We start from the raw sequence: 12877 nt of genomic DNA, 5'->3' as shown, positions 1-12877 counted from the left end.
GACCTGAGGTGATCTGCTCACCTCAGCCTCCCAAAGTGCTGGGATTACAGGTGTGAGCCACCGTGCCCAGCCAAGCCATACATTATAAATAGAAATGATAAAAGAAAATGTAAATATGCAAAATGTTGGTATTAAAATGCAAGCATTTTAATGTAGCATTTCCTTTGAGGTTTTGGGCATATTATCACATGATCATGTTAATCTGGTTAACATTAAGATGCTAAAAGCAGCTAAGATTGTCATTAAACCACATTATTTGTGTCTTAGGTATGAACAAGTGAAGAACATCTCACAGGATCTGGAAAAACAAGCTGCCCGAGTACATGAGGAGGCCAAAAGGGCTGGTGACAAAGCTGTGGAGATCTATGCCAGCGTGGCTCAGCTGAGCCCTTTGGACTCTGAGACACTGGAGGTATGGGGGCAGCCTGTACGCACAGCCCCACCCCGTCTCTCCCCCAAGTCTATGTGAGAGCCGACTGCTCTGCACCTCCCTCTGTCCTCCCACTGACTCGCTGGTAAAGTTGAGTCTTATTTCACATATGCTAATAGAACTTACCAAGGTAGCCAGATGTGTTGGCTCACACCTGTAATGCCAACCCTGGGAGGCTGAGGTGGGAGGATTGCTTGAGGCCAGGAGTTCAAGACCAGCCTGATCAACATAGTGAGACCCCATCTCTTAAAAAAACAAAAACAAAAACTTACCAAGGTAAAGAATCCTGTGATTGTAAACATTAAATAGCAAAGACTACTTTAATGATATGAACAATCACTCCTAAGTCTTTAGTGCAAATCCAAATTATAATAATACATTTGAATTGCTTAAAGCAGAGTACATGTAGACATTTACTCCCAGGATCTGTCTGGTAGAGACCTAGAGAGAAATAGGAGAGAATGGTGTAATTAAAAGACTATAGCAGGGTGTTCTGAGGCAGGTAAAATATTTTGGAATTGGTAGGATTTTATTTCATATCTGTACTCTAATCATGGATCCTCACTCCAAGCTCTGTATAAATGGTATATTCTTTTGCATTAAGCTTGAGATTTACTAAGTTTCACTTCTTATATCTGAGGTGTTGACTTGATTTTTACCATAAAGGTTTAGGTCTCTTTAGACATGTACAGATTGTCTGATTCTATATATTTAGAATTAGAAAATAGGCAGAATTAGTCTATGATGATAAAAATCAGAACAATGGCAGACACAGTGTTGGAAAGTAGAGTGTGGAGTAGAGATCGGGTGGAAAGGGAGAAAGGGGAGCTTCTTGGGTGATGGAAATCTGTATCTTGATTGGGGTGTTGGTTATGCAGAAATGCATTTGTCAAAACTCATCAAACTGTATGTGGATGCTGTGAACTTCAGTGGGTGTAAAGTATATCTCATTTTTAAAAAAAGTCCATAAAATCTTGATCTGTGCAGTTCTTTTAAAAATATCATTGAGTATTAGGTGTTACAGAGTTCCTAAGCCTACCTTTTCGTTAGTTTAAATGTTTTATCCAAAGTGTATTGATCTTACTTGCTTTTCACAGAATGAAGCAAATAACATAAAGATGGAAGCTGAGAATCTGGAACATCTGATTGATCAGAAATTAAAAGATTATGAGGACCTCAGAGAAGATATGAGAGGGAAGGAACTTGAAGTCAAGAACCTTCTGGAGAAAGGCAAGACTGAACAGCAGGTTGGTTTGATTTGCAGGTTGCTTCATTTCTTGAGGCACCATTTGAACAGTGCAAGTGGGTCTGTGATGACACTGTACTTGCAGAGACAGCAGACGACAGTGCCGAGAGAGCAGCCTAACATGTTTTATGCTGGCAAGTCTCAGGGTGGCACCTCTGGAGAGCCTTGTCTGTCCAGGAGACAGAAGGGATTTGCTTTGAGGGTTCATCGTCTCATCTGCCATGTGTTTGCAGACCGCAGACCAACTCCTAGCCCGAGCTGATGCTGCCAAGGCCCTCGCTGAAGAAGCTGCAAAGAAGGGACGGGATACCTTACAAGAAGCTAATGACATTCTCAACAACCTGAAAGGTAGAAAAGGCTGAGATAATAGGGGCAAATGCTTCCACCACTAGAGTGATTTTTTTTTTTTTAATCATGACTTTTACCATATTTATTACTTCATCCCCAACTCCCTACTTTTTTTATGCTAAAGTATTTCAAAGGGAAATCCCAGAGCTCCTGTCATTTTATCCCTGCATACTTCAGTATGGATTTTTTTTTTTTAAAAGATGTTTTCTTATTAGGCAAACTCACATAACCAAGATGCCTATTTAGAGGACTTATATAGGTAAATGGAGATTATCTTTCATTTTCTCTGCCAGTGGCATCTGATCCTTTTTTTTTTTTTTCTTCACCCCAGATAGAAGAGAAATGTGACCAATTCGCTGAGCAACTGTGAATTCTTGTCTGATAAAATAGTCATAGGTTCTATAAATAGAGAAGCTTTACAGGATGCTTTACAGGATACTAGTTGAAAGTATGGGCCAGGCACGGTGGCCTGTAATCCCAACACTTTGGGAGGAAGGATCACTGGAGGCCAGGAGTTGAAGACCAGTTCCTCACTGGGAAATATAGTGAGACCCCATCTCTATAAAAAAAATTTTTTTTTTAATTAGCCAGGCATGCTGGCACGTACCTGTAGTCCTAGCTACTTAAGAGGCTGAGGTGGGAGGATCCCTTGAGCCCAGGATGTCAAGGCTGCACTAAGCAGTGATTGTGCCACTGCATTCCAGCCAGGGTGACAGAGTGAAACCTTGTCTCCCAAAAAAAAAAAAAAAAAAAAGTAGTACTTCAAAGTATGGACTCTGGTGTCAGTGGGCCTTGGTTCAAAACCCTGCACCCTGCACCACAGGTCATCTAACTTCTTTAATCCTCAATTTTCTTATAAAAATGATACAGCCTATTTTATGTCAAAGACACAAAGCTCTTAACTCAGTACCCGACACACAGTAAACACTAAATAAATTGCAGCTTTTAATAATGGTTGAGGTAGTGGTAATGGGATGCTCAGCGCTCTGCATTTTAAAGCACGTTGTTGAAGTAAGAATTCTATTTCCAGAAACAGGGAACATTTCTATAACACTAACTGGGAGACCTATTCTGTAGAGATGTGTAATTTCTAAAATTTCAGCCCATGCTGTCTTCCATTTTTTACCCTGACTTCCATTGTTCATAAAACAAAATCCAGTTGGAACTCCCTGAAAGGCCCCCTTTTTACTTGTTGGGAGTTTAGCTCAAATGTGTCCTTGAACTTGTTTCAGATTTTGATAGGCGCGTGAACGATAACAAGACGGCCGCAGAGGAGGCGCTAAGGAAGATTCCTGCCATCAACCAGACCATCATTGAAGCTAATGAAAAGACCAGGGAAGCCCAGCAGGCCCTGGGCAATGCTGCAGCGGATGCCACAGAGGCCAAAAACAAGGCCCATGAGGCGGAGAGGATCGCGAGCGCTGTCCAAAAGGTGTGCGTTTCCTCTTCTCCAAGAGTCCCTGCCCATATCTTTCTCTGGTCACCTTCCAGTTTCTTTCCAGACCCTCAGAGCCCTTGCAGATTGTTTTCCTGAACTTCAGTAAAATTGTCTTAAACCATATTTGTCTTTTTTTTTTCTTTTGACTAGGCATGAGAGTAGGTATCCACATTGATTGAGGAGGGGGAATCAGTAAAAGGGTGCTTTACTCTAAAATTTCTGCTATGTCTCAGTGTGAGGTCTGGCTTCAGAGGTCTATAGAGCCCATTCCCACAAAAAATCAGACTTTTTCTAAATAAACATTCTTCTTTGACCTAGACAGGTGGTGTTTATTTCAGTACTATGTAGTGTGCCTTATCAATATAACTTTCAAGTCCCCCTTTCAAGCATGTCGCCATATGTAAGCCACTCCTAGGAGAGACTTCCCATAGCTCCATTTTTAGGATTCTTTGAAGTCATCTTCAAGAATAATGTTTTTTAGTCTGGCTTTCTCTTATTTCAAGGTCAATCTGTTTGTTTTATTTAAAAGAGAGATTGGAGCAATTTTAGAATTAGGTATTTAAGAATCAGAGAAACCTCTTAGTTTCCTTAGAACAATTGGCTTTTGGATTAATTATATTTTGTAAAATACTCATATTTCAGGATTGTGGTCTTTTTGTACATTATGATGAACTGCCAAGAATGAACCAAGCTAGCTTTGAATTTAAATTTTACCTCAGTGAAAGCATCTAATCAATATGATGTCATAGAAAGTATATGCCATTAAACGTTTATCATTTGCTGTCTGTGTGACCCCAACTAAAAATGGCAATAATAGAACAGAAGTTTCCAGGATTAAAGAAGAGGATACAAATGAAAGCGCTAGATAAAATACAAAATGTTATTATGTGGGTAGTAATGTTATTATTTTGTGATTATTTATAACCCAAATTGATAATGTAAGTCATGAGATAGTATAAATCAATATATTATTATTTCTGGATTATATTTTTAAGACATTTTATAAATTATAAAAGGAGCAGGAGCATACTTGAGAAAAAGGAAAGCTTTTTTAAAAAAATTGCAATTTTCTTTTGTGCCTAGAATGCCACCAGCACCAAGGCAGAAGCTGAAAGAACTTTTGCAGAAGTTACAGATCTGGATAATGAGGTGAACAGTATGTTGAAGCAACTACAGGAAGCAGAAAAAGAGCTAAAGAGAAAACAAGATGACGCTGACCAGGACATGATGATGGCAGGGATGGTAAGAGGTTTTGGTATATTTGCTCCTTGGCAGAAAGTGAACAGTGTTTAATAATAAAGATCCCCCACTTGTTGAGATGAGTCTTTTTTATATTGACTTCTGTTTTTCATCACATTGTCTCGTCAAGAATTGGGTTAGTAGCTTACATAGAAGACAAAGAATTTGGATCTTCTGCCAGGTATTTTTGTTGCACAATTGTCCTGTCCCAAAGTTACTCAGTTAAAAGTAAAACATTGCTTTACACATTTGAGGTTTTAGGACATTAAAAGTATGTGTTTATATTTTTCACTGGGTAATTCATAAATGTTAATAAAAAAGGAATGCAATGAAGTTAATTTTCTTCTTATTCTTGTTCTCCCAGCACCTTGCTCCTTAGAGACAAAGACAAGTTTCTTGCATATAAGAAATTTTTGAAGATGGCATTGTCTACCACCCCACCAAAACATATGAAACTTACATCTAGTTTAATTTTTCACGTTTTGTGATAATGTATATGCAAGGTACCATTTATAACAAAATTGACTTGTCAATGGATGGCCCAAGGAAGAACTAAGGTCCATTTTTCTGTTCTATGCTATATTTTGCTTTGAAAAGACTTTAATAGAGTCACAGTAGGAATAGTCTTTTTCCAGTTGGGTGTAGCAATCACGGTAATGACATACACGAACTTGTGGTTACTTGCTCACTTTCAGTGGCAAGGAAGAGGCCGTCGTTCACTGCTGCAAGAAAACAGAGTCCCTCAGTGTGGGTCATTTTCACCTTGGGATGGAAAAAAGTACAAAGCCTGTTAATCTCAGTAAAGACTCTAGGGAAGTGATAAAGGAAACTATTCCTGTGCAAACACCTGATTTTATTATGCTTTTTGCAGGTTGGGGGGGTGGATGTTGGTTTGGATTGTCCTGATTTTCTCTGTTATGGTGTGGCTCAAGTAAAAATTCCCATAAAGGTGTCCGGGCACAGTGGCTCACTCCTGTAATCCCAGCACTTTGGGAGGCCAAGGTGGGCGGATCGCCTGTGGTCAGGAGTTCGAGACCAGCCTGGCCAACATGGTGGAACGCTGTCTCTACTAAAAATACAAAAATTAGTTGGGCATGGTGGTGGGCGCCTGTTACCCCAGCTACATAGGAGGCTGAGGCAGGAGAATTGCTTGAACTTGGGAGGTGGAGGTTGTAATGAGCCAAGATCACTCCACCCTGGGCTACAGAGGAAGACTCCATCTCAAAAAAAAAAAAATTCCCAGTAAAAAAATAGATGTTTCTCACATATGTTGAGCATATATGGATTTCATTTTTAATATGGTTGTAGAAACATTAGATTTAAAGCATATTGAAAAAGAAAACAGTATATTCTTTAGGAGCTTCAAAAAAGGGTTTTGGTTTAATTCAAAGGGTGAAAGAAGATCTTTTATTATTTTGGTAAATAACTTCTAAGGAAACAAACCACCCTCACATTCACTATCTCATTTGTATTTCTGTCAATTCTGAAAGGCCAGCATTTGGCCAGTATTATTTGAATCTGTAATGTATTTTTTAACCAGAAGAATGAAGGTTTATAGCTTCATTCTTTTGGAAGAGGAGGCTGGAGACCACAGGTTAAATGCAGGGGCATCGCTCTTGGCAGGCCCTGGCAGGGTCCTTTCTCCCTCCTTTTATGCTCGCAGACAAGCTTATGGATGCTCAATAAGGACAGCTGCCATTTGGACAGAGATTAATCATTTATTTGTGAAGTTTTTTTCTGCCTTGCTTTCTTGTTCTTTTTTAAATCTTCACATTGTTTTGATCCCAAAATGTTTGCGTTGTCCTGACCCAAAACTAGGAAAAACAATTATGTGGTAAGAGGCTCAGAGCCACTTACTTAAATCTCAACTAGATTTATTTGTGAGAACATCTGTTTTCTGATATTTAGACACTTCCTCTTCCATTGCTGTTTCCTATGACTCATGCACATTTATTTGTTCAGGTTTCATGGAATTTCCCAAGTGTATTTACCTTTGTTTGGTTTTTAAAATGTAAATTGTATTGCCCCAATAAACGAGTATGTGTGTCAGGGGGACTGTGGCTGGGTCATTGCATGTGGAAGGGGAGTTTACAGAAGAGCTTTACTTAACTATGAAAATTTTCAAAGAATAGGACATTTCTAGTAAGTCCCTAAGACTGTCCCGAAGGACATGTTTTGGTTCTGAAACATAGTTTCTATAATCATCCTTAAAAAAATAACTTGTTTCTGCTTAATAGGCTTTACTATGAATATACCTCCATATATTATTGAGTGAGAATGTGAGAAAAGGAGATAATTTTTGAAATACAAATACAGTGAGTTAGTGAGTGTAGGCAACCTGACTACCTAGTCATAACTTTGATGAAGTAGAAATACCAACATCCTCAATATGAAGATATGCAGCAGTCCCACCAAAAAAAAAAAAAAAAAAAAAAAGCAGTGAGAGATTTCAATTTCCTAAGTTAGAACAGGGAAGAAAATCTGGAAATTAGATTTGTTGGGTCATTGGGAAAAAAGATTTAAAGAAGATGAAAACATACAGTCAAGACTCTTTGCCTCATTTTTCCCTTACAGGCTTCACAGGCTGCTCAAGAAGCCGAGATCAATGCCAGAAAAGCCAAAAACTCTGTTACTAGCCTCCTCAGCATTATTAATGACCTCTTGGAGCAGCTGGGTACGTAGCCATAGAGTCATTTTTGTCAGTCTCTGAATCTTTTGTACTGTTCTTAGGATCTGATATAGTACAGTTGACTCAAAAGCAGATGATACAGGTTTACATGAATCCCTTTTAAGTCATTAATTAAATTATTAATATTTCCTTTTGTTCTTGCTTATTTTTGAAAGCCTTATAAAATAAATGTTTGTCTTGGATGATAGGGTCTTTAAGAGCAACTTGCTTCTTTACCATAGTGATTATTTGTCAGCTTTACAGTGTGACCTGAATCATGACTTTAGGCTGTGTTAATGTGACAAGTACTTACTAGGTGCCTTCTGTGGACCTTGCCCTAAATAGAACATTGTGGTCTGAGGAGTTTCTTTTTATATTTTGAAGATATATTGCCAGCTAGGGTAGCATTTATGGTCCAGTATCATTGTACAACTAAACAGTGATTTTTCTTAACTTATCTTGCTGGCAGTATCTTTAAGGGGTTTAAAGTAAAGGATTTCAATAGTAGAATAAAAGAACACAGGCTGGGTGTGATGGCTCACACTGGTAATCCTAGTGCTTTAAGAAGCCATGCAAGGAGGATAGCTTGAGGCCAGGAGTTTGAGACCAGCTTAGGCAACATAGCAAGATCTCACCTCATCTCTTCAAAATATTTTAAAAATTAGCTGGGTGTGGTGCTACACTCCTGTAGTCCTAGCTACTTGGGAGACTGAAGCAGGTGCATCACTTCAGTTTGAGGTGATAGTGAGCTGTTATTGTGCCACTGCACTCCACCCAGGGCAACAGAGCGAAACCCTGTCTCAATTTAAAAAACGAAAAAGAATACTTAAAACTGGTCATGACTTATGTATACATATGTAACAAACCTGTACATTGTGCACATGTACCCTAAAACTTAAAGTGTAATAATAATAAAATTAAAAAGAAAAACCAAAAAACTGGTCATGACTTTACTGCCTAGAATTCTCTTCATTTGCTAAGTAAGAACAGTCCGATGAGGGGAAAGCTTTCATGCCAGAAGAGAGAAAAACCTTGATTTTTCAAGGAAATCTATGCATACGGAAACCTTCTTTTAATCCAGTTTGATAGGGTGATAGGGAGCAGGCTTCATTTTAGGACAGATGCACTTTTGTCACCAGACTCCATTATAAAGTGTCAACACTCTAGCCAGGACTCTTTATAACAAGGCATTATATTTTAATTTGCCAGCCTTTAAAGACTGGTGCATTTTGTTTTGGTGGGGGGCTACAGGGATATTTTTTATCGGTCTCAAATGTCAAGAATAAGTTATGTGCCAACAGATGGATATAAAATGAAAGTAAGCTAGAAGAGAAAGCTTTTTGTGGAACAGCTAGACTTTTAACATTAGTCTGACTTGGGTTAGTATCTTTGCTTTGTTGCCTATAGGCTGTGCAAACTTGGGCAAATTATTTAACATCTGAAAATCACTGATGTAAAATGGTCTTGTGAGACTTTAATCAAGTCAAGTATGCATGAAATGCTGTCTATTGTGTCTGCTTTTGTTTGTTATGGAAACATTTCATTTCTTTCAAAAGAACCTCTTTTTCTTGCTAAGCTTAAAGTGAAGACTTGCTGAAATTATTTCAGCATTTTACTCCTGGCCATTTTCCATAGGAAGGCTCCTAATAGTGTCTAACTCCTGAAAGCAGAAAGTGACCTTCAAAACTAACCCATCTTCCCTGGAATCTCTCTAAGAGCTGAGGGATTAGGGTTCTTAGAGATTTGTATATCTTTGATGGCACTAAAATGACATATAGTTTACATGTATACACCTGGAAAAGGTATTAAATGTTATCAGATGGCCCTCAAAGGTCTAGAACATGGTAGCTGTGCATTTAGGAAACATTCTGCAAAAACCATTGTCTCAGAAAAAAACATCCAGCTCTATATTAATTATATACTCAGACCCATCCCTGCTGGGTTAGGTCAGCATTTGTACTTGGTTTGCATATTTTATACCATTGTGTGACATCAACAATCTGCCAGTCACATTTGCTGGGCTGCCTGTGCAGAGTGGCAGCTGCTGGGCCTAGAGTCTAGTGCAGGTACTTGTGAAGGGATCATTCTTACTGAATATGTCTGTTCTCTTCTATGTACTTTCTGACCCTCCAGGGCAGCTGGATACAGTGGACCTAAATAAGCTAAACGAGATTGAAGGCACCCTAAACAAAGCCAAAGATGAAATGAAGGTCAGCGATCTTGATAGGAAAGTGTCTGACCTGGAGAATGAAGCCAAGAAGCAGGAGGCTGCCATCATGGACTACAACCGAGATATCGAGGAGATCATGAAGGACATTCGCAATCTGGAGGACATCAGGAAGACCTTACCATCTGGCTGCTTCAACACCCCGTCCATTGAAAAGCCCTAGTGTCTTTAGGGCTGGAAGGCAGCATCCCTCTGACAGGGGGGCAGTTGTGAGGCCACAGAGTGCCTTGACACAAAGATTACGTTTTTCAGACCCCCACTCCTCTGCTGCTGTCCATCACTGTCCTTTTGAACCAGGAAAAGTCACAAAGTTTAAAGAGAAGCAAATTAAACATCCTGAATCGGGAACAAAGGGTTTTATCTAATAAAGTCTCTCTTCCACTCGCGTTGCTACCTTACCCACACTTTCCCTTCTGATTTGCGTGAGGACGTGGCATCCTACGTTACTGTACAGTGGCATAAGCACATCGTGTGAGCCCGTGTATGCCGGGGTAGAGCAAGTAGCCCTCCCCTGTCTCATCGATACCAGCAGAACCTCCTCAGTCTCAGTACTCTTGTTTCTATGAAGGAAAAGTTTGGCTACTAACAGTAGCATTGTGATGGCCAGTATATCCAGTCCATGGATAAAGAAAATGCATCTGCATCTCCTGCCCCTCTTCCTTCTAAGCAAAAGGAAATAAACATCCTGTGCCAAAGGTATTGGTCATTTAGAATGTCGGTAGCCATCCATCAGTGCTTTTAGCTATTATGAGTGTAGGACACTGAGCCATCCGTGGGTCAGGATGCAGTTATTTATAAAAGTCTCCAGGTGAACATGGCTGAAGAAGATTTTTTCTAGTATATTAATAATTGACTAGGAAGATGAACTTTTTTCAGATCTTTGGACAGCTGATAATTTAAATCTGGATGGGCAGCTTGCACTCACCAGTAGACCAAAAGACATCTTTGGTATTCTTATAAATGGAACTTACACAGAAGAAATAGGGATATAATAACCACTAAAGTTTTGTTTTCAAAATCAAACTAATTCTTAGAGCTTTTTTATTAGTTAGTCTTGAAACTAATGTTAAGTATCTGGCAGAGAACAGTTAATCCCTAAGGTCTTGACAAAACAGAAGAAAAACAAGCCTCCTCATCCTAGTCTTTTCTAGCAAAGGGATAAAACTTAGATGGCAGCTTGTACTGTCAGAATCCCGTGTATCCATTTGTTCTTCTGTTGGAGAGAGATGAGACATTTGACCCTTAGCTCCAGTTTTCTTCTGATGTTTCCATCTTCCAGAATCCCTCAAAAAACATTGTTTGCCAAATCCTGGTGGCAAATACTTGCACTCAGTATTTCACACAGCTGCCAACGCTATTGAGTTCCTGCACTTTGTGATTTAAATCCACTCTAAACCTTCCCTCTAAGTATAGAGGGAGGACCCTTATGTGGAGTTTCCTAGTGGGCTTCTCAACTTTTGATCCTCAGCTCTGTGGTTTTAAGACCACAGTGTGACAGTTCCCTGCCACACACCCCTTTCCTCCTACCAACCCACCTTTGAGATTCATATATAGCCTTTTAACACTATGCAACTTTGTACTTTGTGTAGCGGGGCGGGGTGGGGGGAAAGAAACTATTATCTGACACACTGGTGCTATTAATTATTTCAAATTTATATTTTTGTGTGAATGTTTGTGTTTTGTTTATCATGATTATAGAATACGGAATTTATGTAAATATACTTGGTCCTATTTCTAGAATGACACTCTCTGTTCACTTTGCTCAATTTTTCCTCTTCACTGGCACAATGTATCTGAATACCTCCTTCCCTTCCTTCTAGAATTCTTTGGATTGTACTTGTTCCCCACTACTTTGCTCTCTGCCTTGTGTTTGCAGCATCTCCATTCTCTAAAATTAATATAATTGCTTTCCTCCACACCCAGCCACTGTAAAGAGGTAACTTGAGTCCTCTTCCATTGCAGTCCTGATGATCCTAACCTGCAGCACCGTGGTTTTACAATGTTCCAGAGCAGGAACGCCAGGTTGACAAGCTATGGTAGGATTAGGAAAGTTTGCTGAAGAGGATCTTTGACGCCATAGTGGGACTAGCCAGGAATGAGGGAGAAATGCCCTTTCTGGCAATTGTTGGAGCTGGATAGGTCAATTTTATAAGGGAGTACATTTTGACTGAGCACTTTTAGGGCATCAGGAACAGTGCTAATGATGGGTAGACTGGGAGAGGTGGTGTAACTTAGTTCTTGATGATCCCACTTCCTGTTTCCATCTGCTTGGGATATACGAGAGTTTACCACAAGTGTTTTGACCTGATATACTCCTGAGCTTTCACTCTGCTGCTTCTCCCAGGCCTCTTCTACTATGGCAGGAGATGTGGTGTGCTCTTGCCAAGTTTTCACATCATCGTTTTTCCTGGCTAGTTCATTTCATTAAGTGGCTACATCCTAACATACGCATTTGGTCAAGGTTGCAGAAGAGGACTGAAGATTGACTGCCGAGCTAGTTTGGGTGAAGTTCACTCCAGCAAGTCTCAGGCCACAATGGGGTGGTTTGGTTTGGTTTCCTTTTAATTTTCTTTTTGTTATTTGCTTTTCTCCTCCACCTGTGTGGTATATTTTTTAAACAGAATTTTATTTTTAAAATAAAAGGTTCTTTACAAGATGATACCTTAATTACACTCCTGCAACACAGCCATTATTGTATTGTCTAGCTCCAGTTATCTGTATTTTATGTAATGTAATTGACAGGATGGCTGCTGCAGAATGCTGGTTGACACAGGGATTATTACACTGCTATTTTTCCCTGAATTTTTTTCCTTTGAATTCCAACTGTGGACCTTTTATATGTGCCTTCACTTTAGCTGTTTGCCTTAATCTCTACAGCCTTGCTCTCCAGGGTGGTTAATAAAGTGCAACACTTGGCATTTTTTATGTTTTAAGAAAAACAGTATTTTATTTATAATAAAATCTGAATATTTGTAACCCTTTATATTTGGTGTGGCCTGAGTGTGGTACTGGGGACATAAGATGATTTAAAAGGTATAATGAATGAAAAGCCATACATAATACCTTCTTTGGGTGACTTATTTTCTTGAGAACAGTATACATTTATATATATATATATATATGCCTCTCTCAAGTTGGGATACTGCAGTGTAGTCTGGAAGTTGGTGAACTTTTTCTGTAAAGAGCTAAATAGTAAATGTTTTAGGCTTTGCAGGCCATGCGCCTATGGGCTGTAGTTTACTGGAACCCCAGCGTAGCCTCAATACTCAATAACAACTGAC

The 12877-nt window shown here is 39.3% G+C and overlaps 1 protein-coding gene across 1 annotated transcript in view; it reads left to right on the top strand.

Annotated features, from left to right (window-relative positions):
- The window catches only part of LAMC1 (laminin subunit gamma 1), a 119160-nt gene extending 106581 nt beyond the window's left edge, over window positions 1-12579 (top strand). Inside the window, exons 22-28 of the mRNA XM_009240204.4 lie at window positions 268-412; window positions 1528-1677; window positions 1910-2024; window positions 3257-3456; window positions 4546-4704; window positions 7276-7375; window positions 9503-12579. Of these exons, the coding sequence (XP_009238479.3) occupies window positions 268-412; window positions 1528-1677; window positions 1910-2024; window positions 3257-3456; window positions 4546-4704; window positions 7276-7375; window positions 9503-9759 (1126 nt within the window). The 3' untranslated portion in view covers window positions 9760-12579. The remainder of the gene's footprint in view (window positions 1-267; window positions 413-1527; window positions 1678-1909; window positions 2025-3256; window positions 3457-4545; window positions 4705-7275; window positions 7376-9502) is intronic.
- The last annotated feature ends 298 nt before the right edge of the window (window positions 12580-12877 follow it).

This window comes from Pongo abelii, chromosome 1 (assembly GCF_028885655.2).
Source record: "Pongo abelii isolate AG06213 chromosome 1, NHGRI_mPonAbe1-v2.0_pri, whole genome shotgun sequence".
NCBI lineage: Eukaryota > Metazoa > Chordata > Mammalia > Primates > Hominidae > Pongo > Pongo abelii.
This window is presented reverse-complemented; position numbering and strand designations above follow the sequence as displayed.